Source organism: Rutidosis leptorrhynchoides, chromosome 3 (assembly GCF_046630445.1).
Source record: "Rutidosis leptorrhynchoides isolate AG116_Rl617_1_P2 chromosome 3, CSIRO_AGI_Rlap_v1, whole genome shotgun sequence".
NCBI lineage: Eukaryota > Viridiplantae > Streptophyta > Magnoliopsida > Asterales > Asteraceae > Rutidosis > Rutidosis leptorrhynchoides.
This window is the reverse complement of record NC_092335.1, coordinates 499,680,641-499,706,346: the sequence shown is the minus strand read 5'-3', so window position 1 is coordinate 499,706,346 and position 25,706 is coordinate 499,680,641. Positions and strand designations below refer to the sequence as shown.

At 31.2% G+C, this 25,706-nt stretch overlaps 1 protein-coding gene across 1 annotated transcript; it reads left to right on the top strand.

Moving 5' to 3' along the window:
• The first annotated feature begins 17,127 nt into the window (after nucleotides 1–17,127).
• LOC139898232 (cytokinin dehydrogenase 7-like) lies at nucleotides 17,128–24,021 on the top strand. Its single transcript, XM_071880965.1, has 4 exons — nucleotides 17,128–18,015; nucleotides 18,524–18,790; nucleotides 21,506–21,768; nucleotides 23,525–24,021. Exons 1-4 carry the CDS (start codon nucleotides 17,326–17,328, stop codon nucleotides 23,835–23,837), a joined length of 1,533 nt encoding a protein of 510 aa, XP_071737066.1. The 5' UTR covers nucleotides 17,128–17,325; the 3' UTR covers nucleotides 23,838–24,021.
• Nucleotides 24,022–25,706: the final 1,685 nt, after the last annotated feature.

Genomic DNA, 25,706 nt, shown 5'->3' with positions numbered 1-25,706 from the left:
GTCATCAGGTGTTTGAATGCTGACCACGGTAATGTATAAGAAGTATCTTGTCCCACTTGCTCGAGATAGGTATTCCACCACGTTAACACAGTACCTGTGAAGGTATGCGTGAGGTACTTTACTTTGCCTTCTTCAGTACATTTACTTATGGCAAACACCAATTCAACCTTTTCGGTCCACCGTTTCAATCCGATTGGACCCTCGGTTCCATCGAATTTCAAAGGTATACAGGCAGTGAATTCTTTGTATGAGCATCCTGAACGATTTCTTGTGGAATTAGTTCCACTGCTAGAACCTGAGTTATTGTTGTTATTTTGCATTGCGGCCTGTACTGCGGCTATGTTCGTAGCAGGGAAAACACGGAATTCTTCCTCACTCATTTTCAAGTTCTGATGAGTCGTCGGTGCCATTTCCTTCAAAATAGCCAAAAGTATTGAGTTAATCATATAGAATTTAAGAGTAGTCAATAGTATTTCGTAGCATAATATGAACTTATTTATAAAAGCTTTTTCTTCATATTAGCGTTTTATAGTTTTTAATTCGGGTAGTACCTACCCGTTAAGTTCATGCTTAGTAGCTACTATACAATTCAACTACTACAATTCTATATGAAAAACTGATAATAATATTTCGCGTTCAAACTTTTATACAATTTTTACAAACTTACAATACCGCTATTTTACATATAGCATGAAATATAGCACACAATAAATTTAATACAAGGCAGTTGCGAAGACAATTCTAGTTAATACGCAAGTTGTTCAGCAAAGGCAATAAAAACACGTAATTCATAAGTCCAGAAACAAGTCATGCATTCGGGTTTTACTAGTATTATTTCCCATCCTTGATCTTGTGGAAAATAACCGTTGTGACCGTTGGCTAGGTAGCATGTTGTAACGTTTTCAAAAGGACGGGAGTTATGTAATGCCCAACAGCCCCGTAATAATCTAAAAATCTTATTTCTCACTCCAACTACTGAATCCGTCACTTGTGGGAATGTTTTATTTAGTAGTTGCAATCCTATGTTCTTTTTCTCGATTTGGTGAGAAGCGAACATTACTAACCCGTAGACATAACATGCTTCTTTATGTTGCATGTTTGTAGCTCTTTCTAAAGAACGAAGTCCTATGTTGGGATAGGTAGAGTCAAAATAGGCTCTCAACCCATAGCGTAAAATTGCATCTGGGTTCCCCGCATTCAATGCTTTAAATAAAATACGGCGTAACTTATGATCTCCCCAATGTGATATACCCCATCTATTAAAGGAAAGCCTTTTATAAACTAAGGCATGCCTGGAACGTCTTTCAAATGTTTGACAAACTAATTTCGCCATAAATAATTGTGCCGATGAACTCTGACCGACTCTAGACAAGATTTCATCAATCATGTCCCCGGGTAGGTCTTCTAAAATATTCGGTTGTCTATCCTTAACGTCCATTGTGTGTTTTTATACTGTAAAATAGACGAGGATTAGATTCGTAAAAGATAATTAACAAACAAAACAAGCAATTTTTACATGTAACATGAAAATACAAGCACACTACAATACATATATTACACAACATGATTACAACTCTTTATTTCGACTCACTCGTTTCTTCCTCTTCGAAATTGGTTCGTTTCGCTAATTTCCTAGGGATATATGGTGCTCCCCTAATACGAGCCGTTCTTTTCTCAAATGGTCTAGAAAAACCTGGTGGCTTAGATGTTCCCGGTTTATAGTGAAAGTTTAAGAAATACGGGTGTTTACGGTACACCCCATCAGGGCACTTCATGTTAACGTAAAGTTCATCGGTTTTGGGCTCGGGTTTTTCTATTTTGATGCCTTTTCCCTTATTGTTTTCTTTTGCTTTTTCAAATTGGGTCGAGGTAATTTCTATAACATCATCGGAATCCTAATCGGGATCCGATTCATCAGAAAACTGGTAATTTTCCTAATATTTTGCTTCCTTGGCGGAAACACCATTGACCATTTTTAACTTTGGTCCATTGGTTGAGGATTTTCTTTTATTTAACCGTTTTTTTGTAGTTATTAATATTTCTTCATCCGGAACCTCTTCTTCTTCCAGTTCCTCTTCTTCCGGTTCCTCCTCTTCCGGTTCCTCCTCTTCCGGTTCTTCCTCGGGAATTTGTGAATCTTCCCAAAATATATTCGACTCTTCATTATTATTAGGTGAGTCGATGGGATTTGTACTAGAGGTAGACATCTATCACACAATATCAAACACGTTAAGAGATTAATATATCATATAATATTTACATGTTAATAATATATAGTTTCCAACAAAAAGTGTTAAGCAATCGTTTTTAAAGAAAACACGGTCGAAGTCCAGACTCACTAATGCATCCTAACAAACTCGGTAAGACACACTAATGCAAATTTCTGGTTCTTTAAGATCAACGCTCGGATACCAACTGAAATGTCCCGTTCATATCGATTATAAACGTTCCATATTAATTGATTTCGTTGCGAAGTTTTGACCTCTATATGAGACGTTTTTCAAAGACTGCATTCGATTTTAAAACAAACCATAACCTTTATTTTATCGATAAAGGTTTAAAAATATTACGACGATTATCAAATAATGATAATCTAAAATATAGCGTTTCCACACGATTATTACATAATGGTTTACAATAGTATTACACATCAATTTAAGTCTTCGAATACAGTTTTTAAACAATATTATACAAGCATGCTGACTCCAACTCTTGTCCATAAATTAGCATGCAACAGCGGAAGCTCTTAATAATCACCTGAGAATAAACATGCTTTAAACGTCAACAAAAATGTTGGTAAGTTATAGGTTTATGTGATGACCTGTCCGAATCCACTTTGACGAATACACCATTCATTGATTTCATAGTGAGGTTTTGACCCCTATATGATACGTTTTGTAAACATTGCATTCTTTTGAAAAGGTACACCATAAATGAATATATAAATCCAAGGTTTTTGACGTCTGATGATTTCTACGTATAGACAATCACCGTATATAATAGTTTTTAACAATACATCCTTTGACAATACAGTCAAATAAGATACATGGTGATGATTTTGTGAATGCAAAGTTTTCTCGAATAAACATGTATGACTCCATGCACATAGCTTGTATAACGCATAAGCAAATAGCGGAAGACTTCTAGGAACCTGAGAATAAACATGCTTAAAAGTGTCAACACAAAGGTTGGTGAGTTCATAGTTTTAATGTTGCGCATAATCTGTATATAAAGGTGGATCACAAGATTTCAGTTGTTTCATCCGAAACGTTTATCAAAAGATTCTACGTAACAGAGCACCCTGGTAACCAAACTTAACGTTATAATGATAATTACCCTATTCATTTTAATACACGCAAACCAACGTGTCATAAACTCAAATAACATACGTCCGTTAAAAGGCTAGCGCTCTAGCTCGGACTGAGATGTCAAACCCTATGGATCCATATACAATTATTCGCGCCCACCAGTCCATATCCTGTGTACTGGCAGCTACTAGTTACCAAAGCTAAGGGATTTTCGGTTTAACTCAGTGTAGAATTAAGTATGTACTTGTATCCATTACGTTTAAAATAAATTGCATGTATTCTCAGCCCAAAATATTTAAAGCATTTAAAAAGGGATCTATAAACTCACCTTAGCAGCACATAAGGTCATTCACCGAAATGTGACCGAAACTCGAAATTCAAAATAATCGTAGATCTTAACCTATAGAACATATGTTGGTCAATACGTGTCTAACAAGCTAGGTCGGGTCATAATGTATCACAATCCTAATGCTCGAGACCGACATGCAAAAGTTAACAAAAGTCATCTCAAAAATCAACCTGACCCAATATGATCTTTAAATATATAGAAGTTTATTATCATAGTATAAGTCTTGATAATTGGACGAATTTATAGTTTATCAAACTCAAAATATTATTTATTTTAGGAGCTATATTATATTTGAATTATCATGGCAATCGAAAATATTTTATTATTTCACATAGCTTTCCAATACTTGTAAAATCAGATTATAGTGTTTATAAAGATTTAAAACATGATAAGACAATCAACTTTGACAATTGTTCAACAAAACGAGACGTACTTTATATAGAAATTCATTTACTTGATTAGTAATATTTGAAAATACAATTTATCAATCTTATAAACAAGTTATTTAAATATCAATTGCAGATTCAAAATCAATTTCAATTAATGTTAATCATAATTCAGTTGACCATATCTTTTAATCCGTTCATCGAAATCACACGATTTCTAAATGAAAAGTTAATAATTTTTCGCCAGCTTTCCAAAAACATGCATATCATATACTTTATATCAGTAGCATATGTATCAAATTCGTGATTCATCATAAACTATCTAACGACAAAATTAAATCATACAAGCATGCATAAACATATATACTCGAGCACTAGACATGGATACACTATTAATATATAAAAGATAAGATATGAATGCTCATGTATCAATATTGTGATTCAATATTGTAGAAAAGTACGTAGACGCAACGGAGATGATAAATATTAGATTGACCTCACGAGCATACCCCCGATCCATACCCATAACCTCCATAGCTATAACCCATAATTTCCTTAGCTCTATCTCGCTCATAAAACCCGTTTTGAAATAATTCGCTCATGACCCAGTCGTAGTATTTTATGTATATACTAATAACAATACTAATACTACTAATAATAATATTATAATTAATAATAATCTTTATTAATAATAATAATAATAATAATAATAATAATAATAATAATTAATATATATATAGAGAATGTAGAGAGATAGAGAAAAAATAGATTGAAAGGATTCGGCCAGAAACCTGGGCTATTTATAGAAGAATTCTGATTCCTGACCCCCATGCGATCGCATGGGTTTTATGCCTATTTCCCATGCGATCGCATGGCCCCAAAATCCAGCTCACAATTTTTTTGTTTTCTTGTTTGTCGACATATTATATATATATATATATATATATATATATATATATATATATATATATATATATATATATATATATATATATATATATATATATATATATATATATATATATATATATATATATATATATATATATATATATATATATATATATATATATATATATATATATATATATATATATATATATATATATATATAAAATATATAATTTATATTAATTATATATATATTATATTATATTCATGTACATAGTTGACTTGTAATTTTAGGTCCGTTGACTCGTACGTTGATACTCGGTTTATGTCTCGGTTTCGGATTTTCGAACGTCCTTTCGTACGCTTAGAAAACTTGTACTTTACGTTTCGTGATTCGTAACTTTGTCAAAATATAGTCTTAAATTATCAATAAACTATATTACTCAAAGTGTTTCTTGAACTTTCGAGTGTTTTGGTCATTTGCTTCTATAAATTAATGTCTCGTTGTTTACCAAAATATATTATTTTAAATCAAACGTTTTATGACTAAGTTAATATTATATTTTATCACTTTGTAAAATATAAATATATTTTCATTTAGTAATAAATTTGTACATATAATATATAATTGAAATATTTATTTAATAATATTTAGTTTTTCAAAATCAGTTATATTTCAAAGTTTATTTCAAAATCGTTTAAATAATAAAAATTATTATAACACGTCACGTTTACACTTTAAAGCTTAAATTGATAAAATTCCTTTATGCGTAAATGTTTATTTTAATTTCTCAAACGTTCTAATTAATATATTAAATTATCAGTCGAATCAATCAATAAGTGTTACTATCATTTACTTAACTAATCTGGAATTGTATATATATTCAATATTCATAAACATGTTTTAAATACACGTTGCGAGTTATTTATATATTTAGTTCTAATAATTAATATTTTAACTTATTATATATATTCAAATTAAGTTATTCAAATAAAAACATTTTAATAATCAATTCCTACTGTATCGAAAAACGTTTTCGCACGTTTGAAAATAGATCAATCGAATACTATGAAATTCAATTCTCCACTAACGTTTGTCTAGTTCTCATTATTTGACACTTTTGTTCTTACATGTAAATCACTTTACCATTTTTCGAATATTGTCAAAATGAACGGATTTCTTAAATCAAAGTGGACCTTACTACAGAGATCCGTAATCATATCACAATGTATCTGATAATTCAATCATTTGATATTATCATTTAATTCTGTCAATAAATATATTGAAACAATTACGTTCATGTAAAGTATTATTCATCTAATACTTTGTTAACGTTCTCTAGTCATATAATAGACTTCATAACTTATTTTCATATCAATCAAACCGTTAAATGTTTTATTAATATTTTTCAACTTAATATTCACACACACACACACACACACACACACACACACACATATATATATATATATATATATATATATATATATATATATATATATATATATATATATATATATATATATATATATATATTTATGCATATCTATTTACACATAATTGTTCGTGAATTGTCGGGAACAGTCGAAGGGTAAATGAATATATGAACACAGTTCAAAGTTTTTAGGATTTCAACATTACAGACTTTGCTTATCGTGTCAGAAACATTAAATCATTTAAAGATAAAGTTTAATTTGGTCAAATATTTCCGGGTTGTCACAGTACCTACCCGTTAAAGAAATTTCGTCCCGAAATTTGGTTGGAATGGTCATGGATGACGATAAGTATGTTTTCATGACTCATACGAGTTGAAAATTAGAGTTTTATCATCATTGAATAATATGGATAAAATAAATTATTTATGCGTAGTGTACGAGTGAAGTTATCACAAAAGAATGAAATGAGAAGAGTAAAGTTTCATTATATCCTTTGACGTAGATAGGGTTGATTTCCAGAGTTCACGGGATTTGGAGAAAATCTTCGTAATAAGATTTGATTCTTCGGTAATTAAGGAAATTAGGATCCGCTTTAAATGCGACCATCTGTTTTGATTACTCTGTCGGATATTTTACTATAAATTCACCCCCTTCATTTTCTTACAGCTCACACCTTCTATTCTTTCTCCCTCAACTCATACATTAAAGCATTCGTCAATATACTCCATCCAGTTCTGATTATTGATATACTTCTAACCTTCATATCCGTCATTCTTCTTTTCCATCTGCCGCCAGAAGAATCTATTCACTTCTACTATACTTTGGGTTTTAAAGTGTTTTTAGTTCTCCCATGTCTTTATATTGCTATATGCATCGATATATATGGTTTGTAATTTCTGGGTTGTTATTGGGTTTTATATCTTCCCCTATATTTCGATGTCTCTGCTTCTATCTTTCTGTAATCATTAACATCCACAGTTAATACTCTCTCCAATTTACTGTGATTTATACTTTCATTGATATTTTGAAGCTTCATGCTTTTGTTTTCTCTTCCCGACTTTAGGTCAAGCGGATAATGGTCCAGAATTCGTAGATATGAATTTCGGAATGAACATAATTAATGTTCTAAGAAGGAAATTGTAATGACACGATCTTGATTTGTCAAATTATCAAAATATCTGGAAAAATAGAACTATCCAGAAGATATGTACTTAATATGTTTGGAGATGAGGTAGAAGGTAAGAGTTGTGTAACATGGCACATGATGACGATATGATTTGTGAACCATCACGTTCCATTTAGAAACTCAGCATGACTTACTGTAATATAATCACGTTGATTAGGTGTCATTATATTATACTAACTCATGCTTCAGTTCCCAACACTTCTTCAAAACATTCATATTTTAAATTCGAATTTTTCAGAATTTAGAAACTAAAATAGTTTCCTTTATGATGTAACGCAGATATCGCGAAGAGATAAATGATTTTAGATAAGAATAGTTATGAAAATATCTTCAGAAATATCTAGGATATTTATAATGAAAGATACGATGATATCTTAGAATTTCTAATATCGAAAGATGATAAAGAAGATTTGTTCGTAAAGGTTTAGAGTCAGGAGCAAGGTATTCGTTAATGACTTCAGCAGATATTGAATAATTTGGATTCTTTGAAGGCAGGTTTAGTCTTTGTGATTTGTCCACAGCCTCCTTCATGGTTTACTCAATCTGTTTTTCAGTTTCAAACCTTCTCTTTTTCTGAGCTTTGCCAACACACTATTCTTTATCATCAAACTTTTGGCTGTTAAGGTCATTTAAGTTTTTGCTGCTTCATCAGCATTCAAAGTTATCATAACCGAATCATCGGTTATCAATCCGAGGTGCTTTCAAAAGTTTGAAGGGTTTGCATGAAGATTTTAATTGTCAAGATACATATGATGTTCTAAAATTTTGAATGATACAAATATTTTTCTGGGTTTTATGAATAGAAATGATGTTCTAGCACAGTTTTGAAGTCAAAGTATAGCTTTGAAAGATGTAAGAATCTTAGAGTGATATTTTCTGTTAAATCTTGACATGGATTCTGATTTTTCAAAATCAGAATATGTAATCAAATTTGAATGCGAATGGTTGTTTTGATTTATAGGAAAGAATGTATATCGTTATGAAAGAAGTGAGTATAGTTGATGATTTGTTGAATCAGAATCGAAGAATGTAACATATTAATTGTGAATTTATATATCTCTCGGGTATCACCTACCCGTAAAAAATTCTCACCATTAACAGTTTGTACAAAAGAATTTTTAATTATAATATTTATGAAAATATACCTGCATATATATTTTCTTTAGATGTAATCATGGATTTAATGAGTTAACATAATATTAATCTCATCTGGTTTTCGATTAGGACTAGAATATATAATCTCTAAAACTTTAGATATTACTTAATCGCCGTAGAATATTTTTCCAATGAAGTTATGAATCAATACTTCAATGGTTATTGTTGTTGGTACTCCTTGGTATCTATGGTGCGTATGACGTTGATGCTCGTGGAACATCTTGTGATGTTGAATCATGGGATGTGGATGTTGTTAATGGTGGTAATGGTACTGTTGGTGTTGATGACGGTGGTACTGTTGATGCTGGTGATGCTGCTGGTGCTTGTGACCTTTGCACCATATTTTCCAAAACCACTACTCGAGCGCGAAGCTCGTTGACTTCTTCTATTACACCGGGGTGATTGTCAGTTCGGACGAGCGGATGAATAAGATCTAGAATTTGAGATAATATATAATCATGACGAGATACCCTGGAAATGAGAGAGAAAATGGTATTACGAACAGGTTCGCCGATAAGTGCTTCAGGTTCTTCGCCAAGAGGGGAATGTGGTGGATGGAAGGGATCACCTTCTTCTTGTCTCCAATGATTAAGTAGGCTACGAACCCATCTCCATTTCATCCAGAATAGGTGATGGCTAATTGGTTGATCCATTCCGATTACGCTGCTTTCGAAGTTCAGGTGAATATCCATATTGGAATAGCTGTCGGAGTTTAAGGAATTTGAACTAGATGCGGGATCCATCTTGTATAATCAGGGAAATGATTTTTGATATGAAATAGATTATAGGACTTAGATTGGTATTCTTCAACACATAATTTACATATGTATATATAATACCAAAATACCATAAATTACGGAGAAATTTTCGGAAGATGTCAGGAAAAGTTTACAGTAACAGATATGTTAAGATATGAATTCGTTTGTATACTATTTATACAATAATTGCAGGAAAACATGTCTAGACTCAAAAATGATAAGCAAAACTCAGTAAAAACAGATACAGTCATAGTCCAGACTCACTAATGCATCCTAACAATTACCAGTTAAACACACTAATGCAAATTCTGGTTCCCTATGACCTCAAGCTCTGATGCCAACTGTGATGACCCGTTCGAATCCACTTGGACAAATACACTATTCATTGATTTCATAGTAAGGTTTTGACCTCTATATGATACGTTTTGTAAACATTGCATTCTTTTGAAAAGGTACACCATAAATGAATATATAAATCCAAGGTTTTCGACGTCTGATGATTTCTACGTATACGTGTCTATGGTATCCCAAGATTACATAATATATGTTAGAATACATGTATAATACAATATAAGTTAGTTAAGTTATGATTTGTATAGATTTGTTACAAATTTCACGTTGCTACAACAAGCAAAATTATCTAATCTTGTTTTACCCATAACTTCTTCGTTTTAAATCCGTTTTGAGTGATTCAAGTTGCTATGGTTTCATAATGAACTGAAATTTATGAAACTAAACAGAAAAATTATAATTTTATAGTCTAAAATACAGGTTAAAAGTCAATTTTGTAAGAGGTAGTCATTTCAGTCGAAAAACGACGTCTTGATGACTATTTTGAAAAACATACTTCCACTTTGAGTTTAACCATGATTTTTGGATATAGTTTCATGTTCATAATAAAAATCATTTTCCCAGAAGGAAAACTTTTAAATCAAAGTTTATCATAGTTTTTAATTATCTAACCCAAAACAGCCCCCCGATTTCACTACGACGGCGTATGTCCGGTTTTACGGTGTTCATCGTGTTTCCAGGTTTTAAATCATTAAGTTAGCATATCATATAGATATAGAACATGTGTTTAGTTGATTTTAAATGTCAAGTTAGAAGGATTAACTTTGTTTGCGAACAAGTTTAGAATTAACTAAACTTTGTTCTAGTGATTACTAGTTTAGATCTTCGAATAAGATGGTTATATATATATGAATGGAATGATGTTATGAACATCATTACTACCTCAATTTTAGTAGGTAAATCTACTGGAAGTGACAAAAATTGATCTAGCTTCAAAGGATCTTGGATGGCTTGAAAGTTCTTGAAGTAGAATCATGACACGAAAACAAGTTCAAGTAAGATTATCACTCGAATTAAGATTGTTATATTTATAGAAATTGAATCAAAGTTTGAATATGAGTATTACCTTGATTTAGAAAGATAACCTACTGTAAAAAACAAAGATTTCTTGAGATTGGATGATCACTTGAAATGGAATTGCAAGATTGGAAGTAAGCTAGTAACCTTGAAAGTGTTCTTGATATGTTCTTGAGTAGTTATTTTGTAAGTTATTTTATGTTAGGATTTTTGAACTAGATTGAGCTAGATTTTGATGAAGATGATGAAGAACACTTAGAACAATGGAAGAACACTTGAGAGAGATGTGTTTGATGCATAAAAGTTGAAAAATGAAAGTGTTTGTGAGGGTGCATGAATTCGTGAAAATGGAGTCAAGATATAGGCTCCATTAGTTTATAATTTTGTTAGATATTTCATGCTAGTTGCCAAATGGTTGGTTCCACATGTTTATTGACTATCTAGGACTACTAAGAGCTGAATTATTAGGTGTATATACCAATAGTATATACGTCTAGGAGCTGGGTATTGTACAAGTACGAATAAGGGTGCATACGAGTAGAATTGTTGATGAAAATGAATGAAAATGCAATTGTAAGTATTTTTATTAAGTAGAAGTACTTTGATATGTGTCATGAAGTCTTTCAAAAGTGTACTAATACATCTTAATATACTACATGTATATACATTTTAACTGAGTCGTTAAGTCATCGTTAATCATTACATATAAGTGTTATTTTGAAAGCTTTAAGTTAACGATCTCATTTAATACTGTTAACCCATTGTTTATCATAACTAATGAGATGTTAAATTATCACATTATTATGATATTATGATGTATGAATATATCTTAATATGATATATATACATTAAAATGTAGTTACAACGATAATCGTTACATATATGTATCGTTTCGAAATTCTTAAGTTAGTAGACTTGTTTTACATATGTAGTTCATTGATAACATACTTAATGATATATATATATATATATATATATATATATATATATATATATATATATATATAATTATCATTTATCATGTTAAATATAGTGTAACAATATCTTAATATGATATATATGTATTTAGTAAGACGTTGTCATAACGATAATCGTTATATATATCGTTTCGAGTTTCTTAATTCAATAATCTCATTTTATGTATACAACTCATTGTTAATATACTTAGTGAGATACTATATATCATAATATCACGTTAACTATATATATATATATATATATATATATATATATATATATATATATATATATATATATCATCCTATAGTTTTTACAAGTTTTAACGTTCGTGATTCGTCGGTCAACTCGGGTGGTCAATTGTCTACATATAACTCATTTCAATTAATCAAGTCTTAACAAGTTTGATTGCTTAACATGTTGGAAACATTTAATCATGTAAATATAGTTTTCATTTAGTATATATAATCATGGAAAAGTTCGGGTTACTACATCATGTTCATATGAAATATCATTTTTCCAGAAGAATAACTTTTAAATCAAAGATTATGATAGTTTTTAATTATCCAACCCAAAACAGCCCCGTGTTTTACTATGACGGCGTATGTCCAGTTTTACAGTGTTCATCGTGTTTTCAAGTTTTTAATCATTAAGTTAGCATATCATATAGATATAACACATGTGTTAAGTTATTTTTAAAAGTCGAGTTAGAAGGATTAACTTTGTTTGCGAACAAGTTTAGAATTAACTAAACTTTGTTCTAGTGATTACAAGTTATATTTTTCGAATAAGATGGTTATATAGGTATGAATTGAATAAGGTTATGAACACCATTACTACCTCATGTAACGACCCGAAAATTTTTGACCAAATTTAAACTTAATCTTTATATAGTTTCGAGACGATAAGCAAAGTCTGTAAGGTTGAGTCTCAAAAAAAAGTTTGAACTGTTTCATAATTGACCTTCGACTGATCTCGATGATTCACGAACAATTAATTGTAAATAGATATGTGTGTATGTATATATAAATAATAATTCAAAATAATATTTGAAGTATTATATGATGTTGTTATTAAAGCTTAGTATATAAAATAAAATAAAAATATGATATTATGATAATATGATAATTAATATTTAAAACATATCTATGTACATAAATAAAGTATATTAAATATATATTTTATGATTTCGAATTTATTTCGTAAACGATGGTAACGCTCATTTGTTATTCGGTTGATAGTAAATGAGTTAAAAAGGAACTTACGTGATTTTAGAATAAACGATGATCCGAAAATAGGTTGTATCAATTTTAGCTTTATTAAAAACATAGTTAGAATCTATTTTATTAATTTTAAAATATTTAATTTTTAGTTGGGATCGAGCTCGAATGACAGGTCAATTTTTATGAACGATATTAAACAAGTTTAAGACTCGAACTTATGAGAAGTTGAAATTAAATATTGGTCTATAATTAAGTTATGTAAAGTTAAGATTTATTAAAAATATTTTTACTTTAATGAGTTGAATTTTAATACTCCGTACAGATTATTTGGAATTAAAAATAAATAGTGACGCACCTTTTTGATCAGATTTCAAACATTTAATGACCAAAATAAATAAATGAACTTAACTTAAAAATTTGGGATTTTTTTAGGAACACTTTTGTATTTTAACTGTTTAGCAATGGACACGATATAGCCATCCGGGATAAACCGTCGGTAGAATTATTATTCGCTTCGCACGTTTTGAATTCTAAATATAATTTAATAAGTTACTGTTTTTGTTCTTAAATCCCCACTTGTTTGATTGATTGATTATTGGTACAATATTATCCTCTTTATATCTATCGTACACACATGCTTATGGAGATCAATCACCAACTCCTTATTTCTTTCTACTATTCGACTATGTTACTACTTCTTGGATACCATCGTTTTCCTACTTCTGCAACTCACAATCAAAACCACAAGCCAAAACACCACCACAATCAATCACCTCGCCACCTTTTTTTTTCTTCTTCTTTTGAAACACCCCGTCACTACCACTTCAAAACTATCACCCTAACCATCGCCACCATGACACCACTCATTTTTCTGTTTCTTCTCTATTTATGTTCTGTGTCGAGACCAAACCCAAAGGAGTTGGGTCGACTCCTTGCTACCCAAAACTGATAGACACTAAACAAACCTCATAGTTGCAACCACCATAACCGCCCTCCTTCCATTTTGATAGTGACATGGCTGCAAACGAACACCAACCATTTAAAAATATAACTAACACCACCTTGCTTGATCATCTCCGATTTGAAAACCACCTTGAAACCATCCCACTCTTAAATTTTTACTGTCGCCGCACTTCTCATTCAGTCACAAGCTGAACATTTCACCATTTATAGCGAGATGATGATATATCATGATAATAATTAGGATACATGAGATAACAATGATAATTTTGCTACGCTTCTATTGTTATCTAAGTCTTACTCGTTTCCGTTTCTAAAACTGCCTATCACTTCCCAATCACAACTTTTTATACTCTGTATTTATTACACTTTCTATTTCTTTTACCATGTCACTTTTCCTATATAAACGTTACCTACTGCAAATTGTTTACTAAAGGTACAAAGTGAAACAAGTGGCTGTTATGTATCCTCTTTTCTTTTGCTTTTAGAAAGTGTAACATACTATAATAATCACGATGAATGTTCATGGGATAAATACCCATTTTAGCCCCTGAGGTTTCGTTTCCTACTAAAACAATCCGCGTATTTTCAAGTTTAGAAGACGAGGAACGGTTAGGATGAGAAAGATGATGGTATACGATGGGAAAGAAGATGATAGTGGATGATGATACTTGATACATGAGGTTGTGATGGTAACGGTTCAGGGAGTGATAGTGATATTGACTGCGTAGTATAAATTTTTTTTTTTTTGCTTCTAATGCCGTTCGAAATTTCTTGTCCAAACAAAAGTCCACGAAAATTCTTTGGGGATCGGGCTTCATTTGGGTTAAATGATTTCTATCGGGCCACAACATTTCATTTTTCTTTCTATTGGGCCGAAGTTATACGTTTGGGCAGAGGGTTACATATTTTTCTGTTGGGCTTATAAGTTAAAATGATGATGAAGAGATCATGATATGTGAGACGGGTTATAGATATTAGTATGTCAAATAAATCAAAACTGAAACTGACAGAGTATTAATTAGGAGTGTTGGTGTTAAACGAGAGGTCTTAGGTTCGAGCCTGGACTTGGGCATTTTTTTAAGGGGCTACTCCTTTGAGGTAGTTATTACTAATACTCTTATTATTATTATTTCATTATTATTATTATTTTATTTATTTATTTATTTTTTTTGTTATTATTATTATTATTATTATTATTTATATTTATTATTGATTATTATTAAGTAATTATTATTATTACCAAAATTAGAAATAAGATTATTAGTATAATTAATATTATTATCATTATTAAACAAAAGTACCGTTATTAACAATATCATTATTATTATTAATATTATCATTTTAATAAAGTTATTATTAATATTATTAGTAAATTATTAATATCAAAACTATCATTTTTAAATAGACAAATATTTTGTACCTAAAATATACTTATTACATATACTAAAATTATATTAAAATTTCATATAACTATATATATCAAATTTATTAATATTAGTTACATAAATACATACAAATAACAAAACTATCAATTTTTAAATATAACATTTAAACAATCATGTATATAAATATGAATATATTAATATAACTATATGAATATTAACCATTTTAAATATATACACAAATTAAATATACAAAATAAAGATATAATAAATAAATTTGTTCAGTTACGATTATGTGTATTAATAAATATACAAATGATATAGGTTCGTGAATCCGAGGTCAACCTTACACTTGTTCAATGACGTCATATGTATTTTTACTACAAAATACAGTATAGTGAGTTTCATTTGCTCCCTTTTTAAATGCTTTTGCAATATATATATTTTTGGGACTGAGAATACATGCGCTTTTATAAATGTTTTACGAAATAGACACAAGTAATCGAAACTACATTATATGGTTGAATAGATCGAAGCCGAATATGCTCCTTTTAGCCTGGTAATCTAAGAATTAGGGAACATCACTAATTTTGAGAATTAGTGCACCCCTAATTGACGCGAATCCTAAAGAAAGATCTATTGGGCCCAAGAAGCCCCATTCTGGAATTTGAAATGCTTTAGTACTTCGATTTTATCATGTCCGATGGGTGTCCCGGAATGATGGGAATATTCTATATGCATCTTGTTAATGTCGGTTACCAAGTGTTCACCATATGAATGATTTTTTATCTCTATGCAGTTTGCGAAATGCCTGATATGAGAATGATGTTAAACATATATATATGTCCATATATATATTATCATGTCATATACAAGTTATAACGTTCGTGAATCATCGGATAAACTGGGTGATCAAACGTTTACATAAAATCCGTTTCAATTAATCAAGTCTTAACAAGTTTGATTGCTTAACATGTTGGAAACATTTATACATGTAAATATTAATCTCATAATATATATAATTATGGAAAAATCCGGGTTATGACAGGTTATATAACATTTTTCCGCTGCAACTTGGTTTCTTGAAGTTACTAGATCGATGTTCTATTTGCTTTAAAAAAATTGAAGAAACGAGAGTTATTTGATTTAATTCGTATGTACTTATTTAACTGGACCACGGATAGAGCTAAAGAATCTATTAGTTGGAACTTTTGACTTTTAAAGTCATTGTAACGTGTTGGTCCGTGCCCAATTCTAGCTTCTAGTTAGAGAGGTGGTTGTTTTTAATAAATTTTGACGTTAAAATGATCCTTAGCTATTTAGCACTACCATTATTATTATATAATGATTCTATTATATTATTATTATTATTATTATTATTATTATTATTATTATTATTATTATTATTATAAAATATACTAGAACTTGTAATAGATAGTGTCAACAGGAATTACAACATTTTATATTATAATTATAATTATAATTACTCCATAATTTATAATGGTAAAATAAAAATTATATAATGATTCTATTATTTTATTATTATTAATATTATTATTATTATTATTAGTATTATAAAATATACTAGAACTTGTAATAGATAGTGTCAACCGGAAATACAACATTTTAAATTATAATTATAATTACTCCATAATTTATAATGGTAAAATAAAAATTAAATTTATTTAGGTACGTTAAAATCCAAATCCGCCGCTATTTAAAGAGCCAGAACTCCACCAAAACCAAAAGCCAGAGATACATACATATAGATACACACTCACACTCATTGCTCACTGTAATAAGTGTGAGAAACAAAAAAGATTACTTTAGATTCTCTATCACCAAACTCTTCTTCTACTATCCCCATCCTCTTAAACCCAACCCAACCCGACCCGACCTTTCACAATTTAAAAAAAAAAATATTAAAAAATAAATAAATAATCATTTCTACACTCTGTTAAAATGATAGCTTATTTAGAACATTTCGTTCACGATAACAACGATTCTATCGAACAAGAATCATCACAAATTTCCATGGACCTTGAAGGCACCATTGATTACCGTTCGACCGGTTACGCCGCTAAAGACTTCGGCGGTTTACATTCCTCATCACCTCTCGCCGTCGTCAAACCTTCCGGTCACCACGACATCGTTTCCGTCATCAAATTCGCTTCACAGTCACCAAACCTAACCGTCGCTGCAAGGGGAAACGGTCACTCAATTAACGGTCAGTCCATGTCTCGTAACGGTATCGTTATAGACATGAAGAGCTTTTCTTCAAATTCTTCGGAACCGTTAATTGTTATGTGTAACGGTGACGACGGTTACGCCGTTGATGTTAACGGCGGTGCATTATGGGAAGATGTGCTGATACAGTGTGTTACGAAAGGTTTATCACCACGGTCGTGGACGGATTATTTAGGGTTAACCGTCGGTGGAACGTTATCTAACGCCGGCGTTAGTGGTCAAACATTCCGTTATGGTCCACAAACGTCAAATGTAACGGAATTAGAAGTTGTTACTGGTAACGGTGATACCGTTATTTGTTCCGATGGTCAAAATTCAGACCTCTTTTTTTCAGTTCTTGGTGGGTTAGGTCAATTCGGTATTATTACCCGGGCTCGGGTCATCGTTCAACCCGCCCCGGATATGGTTAGTAGTATTTACCGTTATTTTCCTTCCATATAATAAATGAATATTAAATATTAATATAATGAATAAAAAAAGAAATGTACACTACATTATTCTTAAAATTTCAAATAATCTTATTAGAAAATGACAAGTAATAAATAAATTTAAATAATAAATAGAAACTAAATTGTTAACTATGTAAATTACACATTTTTTGACGTGTTAAATGTAAACTTATCTAGGAAAGGAAAAAAAAAAAAAAACTTTTAGCTGTAAATGTGTTAATAAGGAAAGTAGTAAATTATAATTAACTTTTTTATTATCTTTGGAGTATCTTTTATGGAAATGTATGTAATTATAATATAATAAAACTCCGAAATTAATAGTTAGTAGTAATTACTAATTTACTAATTAATTAATAATTATAATTATAAATAACTATAATTAATAATTAATTACATCGTATTATTATGATTATCTCATAATTACAACTATAAATAACTATAATTCCTTTTTGTTTTGTTTATAGGTGAGATGGATAAGGGTGGTGTATTCCGAGTTTAGCGAGTTCACTCAGGACGCAGAGTGGTTAATAACTCGGGAGGAAGGTGAGTCGTTTGATTACGTGGAAGGATTTGTGTTTGTGAACAGTGATGACCCGGTAAATGGGTGGCCGTCGGTGGTGCTTGACCCGGATCAGTTTTATGACCCGACCCGATCAGAAAGCCCGGTGTTGTATTGTTTAGAAGTCGCTTTACATTACAGCAAAGGAAACTGCTCCTCAACAGTTGATTCAGTAAGTTACTTTTCTTGATCCTATAATACTATGCATTGGACCTCATCTTTATTTTATAGTGCCCCTGCTTTTCACCATTCCAAATGTTACTTTTTTTTTTTTTTTTTTTTTTGCATTTTTTCAAAAACTAAATTTTTGTTGTAGCATGACGTTCGCGTTATATATATATTTTAATTTTAATTTTAATATTTTATATATATATATATATATATTATATATGTGTTTATATATTACTACCATTTTGCGTCGTCGAAGGGTCATGATTATCTTCTCATAACAATATTTTTTCATATACATATATTCCTTGAAGGTATTTAACAAATGTGAAATTTTGATTAAGTGTTTTTATTCATATTTGATACTCCGTATTACAGAGTAAATAAAATATAGTACAACACCATGTTTTAATGGAAACTATTTCATATTCTTTTTTCCCCAATGTAGGGAGTGTTATTATTAATTTTCAAGTATTATGAATTAATTTAATTTTAATTATTAGTAGTAATTGATTAGTTATGTGTATTTAGTAAAAATCCTTAATTTGTGGGTCCAACTGAAATTGATAGTATTTCAATTCTATGGTACAATGGTTTGGAATTTTGGGTATTGGCAAAAGATTTTGTTCATATCGTATGAACATGTAGGTACGATTTGTTTAATTAATTTAAGTAAAAAGCAGGTGATGAAAACATACGTAATCAGTATGGCCTAGCTATAGAGTATCTTCGTTACATATAGTATGGCCTAGCTAGTACTAGTATTCCATTTTCATATTAAGAGTAAATAATCAGTAAAAATGCGCCCTTTGCTAAACATAGTCGCTTTCTTTCTAGTGCCTAATCTTTTTAAGGTTTGATTTTATTTAGTTTAATAATAATAAAAATGTTGTCTATGTTATCAATTATCCAATGGTGGTAGTATAGTCCTAGAAAATGTGTAACAATGTTATTGAACAAAACAAAAGAATGTTACATCTATGGGTATGATTTTATATTTTCCTTTGCTTTAGAACGCCCCTCGCTTCGCGTCGTCAATCGTCTTCCAACTTCCTAAAAAATTACCATAACACACTAGTGTACGTTTCATCTTAGACCTATCTATCATTATAGGTATAGTTTAGTTTTGACTAAATATGCAACGCTGATGTACGGAGTATTAGCTAAGGATGTTGATAAATCCAACACTAAAATTGATGTTGATAAATCCAACACTAAAATTGATGTCTATCATTTTTCTGCATTATTTAGTTGTATCGAAGAGGTCATCAATGTATAAAATTGATGAACCTATTAACTATAGTGTTGGATTTATCATCGGTCATTAGTTAAGAAAAAATTCACCCTAGATTCAAGATGATTTTAGAAAAAACTAATGTCAATAGAAACGGGTAATGATAGCAATAAAATTTCAGTAAAGGTTGAAATTGCTTTTAGGAATAATCATACTTTATAGCCATGTCGTTTTCAAACCTTTTATTTTGATGTATCTCTTGTTTTTTTACCAACTATTAGTTGATAGTAGAAGTTTTCATGCATTACTTAGGGTGCGTTTGTTTGTCTCTTAATGGAATGATTCAGCGCTGAATGCCGAACCATTCAGCATTCAGCGTGTTTGTTTCTGACCTCTGAATGACATATGGTGCAGCGCTGAATGCCGAACCATTCAGCATTCAGCGTGTTTGTTTCTGACCTCTGAATGACATATGGTGCTGAATGGTTCAGAATTCAGTGCTGAACCATTCAGAGTTGAAACACTCTCTTAACCATTAAGAGCCTAATTTTTATGTAATATTCTTTTCAAATCATATCCAGAACGTTTAACCAACAAATATATTGTATTTTCTATTCATGTAACACGTTAATAAGGTAATTTTACTCAATTCATATCGTTCATTTAAAATGATTATCAAACAGCTTATTTTCATTCAGAACAAACTTTATTCAGAGGTTCTGAACCATTCAGATTCTGAACCATTCAGATTCTGAACCATTCAGCGTTAAATCATTTAGTTTTATCAAACGCACCCTTAGGTTTCTTGTAAAATTATAAACTAAAATTTTGAACTACGTATAATATATTTTTTTCTTTTTCTTCGTGCCTTTTTATAAAAATTGGATTCTGTAAAAATAGAGTTGACTATAGAATATGACCTGTGGGTGAAATACAAAGGTCAATTATAGCACATTTGACCATCAAAATTTTGTGTAGGGTCATAAAAAGGTGAGGCTAAGAACCCAAGGTGAAAAAGTCAAAAAACAATATATTTTGGTAAGCTTTACCTTGCACACGTGGCAAAAAAATAAAAGTGGAGGACCGGTTATATTTCACACACTAGCAAAAACATTTGTTGATTTTACCATTTTGGCCCCTGCAATGAACCAATGTTTGTTTTATTTTTATTTTTTATTTTACGATAAAAAAAAAACATAAAAACTGACAATATGGCAACTAATGTATCTTCCATTGGATTCTCTGACACAAAGTAACAAAAACAACCACATAAATTGCTTTTATTTACGAAAATGACCCCCGTATGTTCACCGTAAGTGTTTCTACCCGTACGCTGTCGTTTTGCTAGTCATATGAGATTTTGGCTGACGTTCTTTTGGTCCCGGTCCCCCCCACACATCATTTTTCATGTTTTGTCCCCTTACTTTTCCTACTTGTATTATTTTGCACATACTTATTAATTTGATTATTTATATTTATTATTAGAAAGTAGAGAAGCTCCTTGGACAGCTGGGATTCATGGACGATACACTCTTTCAAGTGGACCTTACTTATGTTGATTTCTTACTACGTGTAAAACAAGCCGAAATACAAGCTAAAGCTAATGGTATATGGGACGCACCGCACCCATGGCTTAACCTCTTTGTATCCAAATCTTCCATTGAAGATTTTGATCGGTCCTTTTTTAAGAAGATTCTCAAGGATGGGATTGGAGGTCCTATGCTCGTCTACCCTATTCTGCGAACCAAGTAAGTAATTCACCATTACATCTAGTTTTGCATTAAAGCTTGTCTTCTTGTGATAGATATGTTATTTCATTTAGAAGTGTGAATATGAATAAATAATGGTGGTGTCAATTAACGTCATTTTAAGCCTTGTGTCTAAAACTTGGACCCCATGACTTTAACTTTTATAGATAGTTACATGGATGTAGGGAATATAAGAGAAAATATGAAAAGCCACGCGTGTAGTGATGATGTTCACGTGGAGGTTCCACGTGGCGGATTACGACCATGTAGGCTATTCAATTAGTATATACTCCATCCGTTCCATATTAATATACCATAGAAAAAAAAACATATAATTTAAGAAATTTTATCATTACATTGTATTTTTTACTTTACAGTTGCACACCTTATTATTATTCTAACTCTTTTTGTCTTATATGCAAATATTAAGGTATAAAGGAACTTTACCCTATTATTCTTGTACATTTACATATTTATGGAGATGAACTATTGAAGATATCAAAATAGAATAATAGACTATGGTTAGAGTATATAAACTATATTCTATGTCTATATTAATTTAATATTAATATTAATATATGATACGGTATATGTTGACTATTTTGCTGAATTGCTTAGATGGGGTGGTTAAGATCTTCAAGAAAATGAGGTCATACATACTTGTACTTTCTACACGCCTTACTATTTGTTTTTTTGTTTTTTTTTTTTTTTTTTTTTTTTTTCACAACTTGCATATCTTGCCGTCCAACCATTAATATAAGACTCAAAAGTGAAAAATCTTTATTAAAACTTGCATATAATTATCTGGTAAACGTTTTAGTTAATTAGGGAAAGAACCGCCAATAGTCACAGAATAATCCACTTAATGGAGTACCTGTGCAAAAGTATTCGCGTATAATATTATGAAAAAAATGGTGTTATCCGTTACTGGGTTATATGAATTTGAAAAAAAAAAAAAAAAAAAAAAAAAAATTGGGGAGAATAAATGGGGTATGGGAGGAGGGTATATTTCAGGGTGAAATCTAAGATGGGCCCCAAAATGGTAGCTAAATAGATGTAATAGAGGTTGTAATTTGGTGGGCTTGGACCCACGGTAAGGCCGTGGATGCGTGCGATGACGCCACACCCTCTTCAGTTATTTTGGTTGGAATTGTGGGCGTGGATCGTACGGTTGTCATTTTAAAAGCTGCTTTGCTATTTTATGATTCTTATTTTACTCGAAAAATTATAATGCTACTAGTACGGAGTAATATGTTCTAAAAAATACTTAGTAATCAAATATATGACGGTCAACTGCTTGTAAGTTATCTTGTTAGCGGGCAAATAACGTGATCTTAATTTTTTTTTAAATACTGTATATTCAATTTGAACGAGGAATTGGGTGAGGGGTAAAAAGGTAAATTAGTTATAGTGGTATTATCTGTTGATGGAAAACGAGATTCCCAAGTGATGTAACTATCGGCCTATCGGGGCAGTCTCTGGCGAATCAGAAACGACAACGCAAACCTGTTGGGCCCAGCCCATACAATGACACCATATGGTTCTATTCAAATAAAATTTTATTTTTATATATTTTTCTTTCAAAAATTATTTTAATTATAATAATCATAATTTTAATTTCTTGACGTGGACTCGATCTTTGCCTCATCATTGATTACATCTCATTGTGGTCCTTCCTTTGTTTTGGACCACTACATTTTAAAGATCAAAATCGATATCGTCTTGAAATAATATTTTCGTTTTTATATTTGATTAGGTGGGACGAACGTACATCAGTAGTGTTACCCGAAGGCGATATCTTTTACATAGTAGCATTGCTCCGGTTTACAAACCCGTATCAAAAGTCGACATGTGTTAGGGATTTGGTCTTACAAAATCATGATATCCTTCAAGTTTGTGTTAGAAATGGGTTCGATTTCAAGTTGTATCTTCCTCATTACAACAATGAAGACGGGTGGAAACAACACTTTGGTGATCGATGGTCGTGGTTTGTGGAAATGAAGTCGAGATACGATCCAATGGCTATTCTTGCACCGGGACAAAAGATATTTGAACGACAACGGTCTTGATGAATTATCATCGTGGTTGTAGGTTTTTGTACAATTATTTTGTTTCTTACAAATTTTATATCATGTTGTTTACTATTGTTTTTGCTTATTAGTTTTGTGTTCAATTGAGGAAGAAAAAAAAGTAATTTCAAGCAACCAATGTAAATGAATAGTTTGGGTAACCAATTTTGATCCATTTCTTTGATTGTTTACATCTTGTTACTTTCATACTAATTCCTGTATGTACAATATTTATTTATTAAGTGCAATGTAAAATCTATCATTTTTTAAAATAAAAATATGTGAAATTATAACTACACATTTAACAAGTGTTCTATCTTGTATATAGTCGTATATATATAATTGATACAAAGATAATCTAACACTACCATCATTAATTATACACTACAAAGATTTTGGCTATCAGGCTCGCTTCAGTCATTGATACTATCATCAGCCGGGATCAAACCGCATACATTAAGGGGAGGGCAAATACTTGACGGTCCGTTAATTATAAATGAAGTTCTTGACTGGTGCAAAAGGAAAAAGAAGGCTATGCTCTTTAAGGTCGATTTCGATAAAGTATTTGACTCCATTCACTGGGATTATATTCTCTCCATGTTGCAATTTATGGGATTCGATCCGAAATGGAACTGTTGGATCAAGGCGTGTCTCTCTTCTTCATATGCTTCACTGCTTCTTAATGGAAGTCCCTCTTCTGAATTTAAGAATGGTCGGAGCCTTCGTCAAGGTGATCCGTTATCCCCTCTTCTTTTCATTATCCAAGCGGCGATTAGTGATGCTACAAATGCTGCGTTATATTCAAGTCTTCAAATCGGGGGCCATAGTAGCTCTCTTCGTATTAAGCATTGTTTTTATGCGGATGATGTTTTATTTGTTGCTGAGTGGAACGACATGTTTTTTTGTAGTTTCGGGATTGAAGATCAACCTTCATAAGTCATCTGTTTATGGAATGGGGGTCAATTCGCGAGAGATTCAGAGATTGGCGTCTATCATGGGTTGCTTTCCCGCTACAATTCGCTTCAAGTTTCTTGGTTTACAGGTGGGTCATAACATGCACCGAGAGGAAGGATGGGATTGCATTATAGATAAAGTTAAGAAACGCCTTTCGACCTGGAAAGCTAACTTACTTTCCATCGGCGGGAGACTTACGCTTGTTAAATCCTTCCTTGGTTCAGTCGGCACCTATTATTGTTCTCTCTTCAAAGCCCCGAGCAAGGTTATTAAAAAATTTGAAGCTTTGAGATCATCTTTCTTTTGGGGTGCAAAAATTAACGAAAAGAAGATTCATTGGGTTGATTGGCGACTTGTTCAAAATCCTTATGATCGTGGAGGGTTATCGGTTTCTTGTCTCAAGTCTCTCAATCTTGCTCTTCTATATAAGTGGAGATGGCGGTTTATTACCAATAATAATTCAAGCTGGGCTAAAGTCATCTCTTCGATCCATAGACACTGTTTCAACGGTAACACTCCTTATTTTACTAACGCTGCAGGTACTTGGGCTTCTATTCATAAATGTATTAGTGGGTTACATAGCAACAACTCTCTGCCTGCTGCTTGTCTTCAGCCCAAGGTAAGCAGAGGTGATTCCCTTGATTTTTGGCACGACTCATGGCTTAATAATGCTCCTCTTCTTGATCGTTATCCTCGTCTTTTTTGCTCTTGACTCGAGGAAGGTTGGAACGGTTACTTCTCATTTCTCTTCGAATGGTTGGTATTGGGATTAGCGCAGACCGCTTAGGGGAGGTGTAGAACTTGCTCAGCTTCAGAGTCTTATGATCGAGCTTGATTCTGTTGCATTATCGAATCGTAACGATGTTTGGTGGTGGGACAAATCTCCAACAGGTTGTTATTCGGTTTCTATAGAAA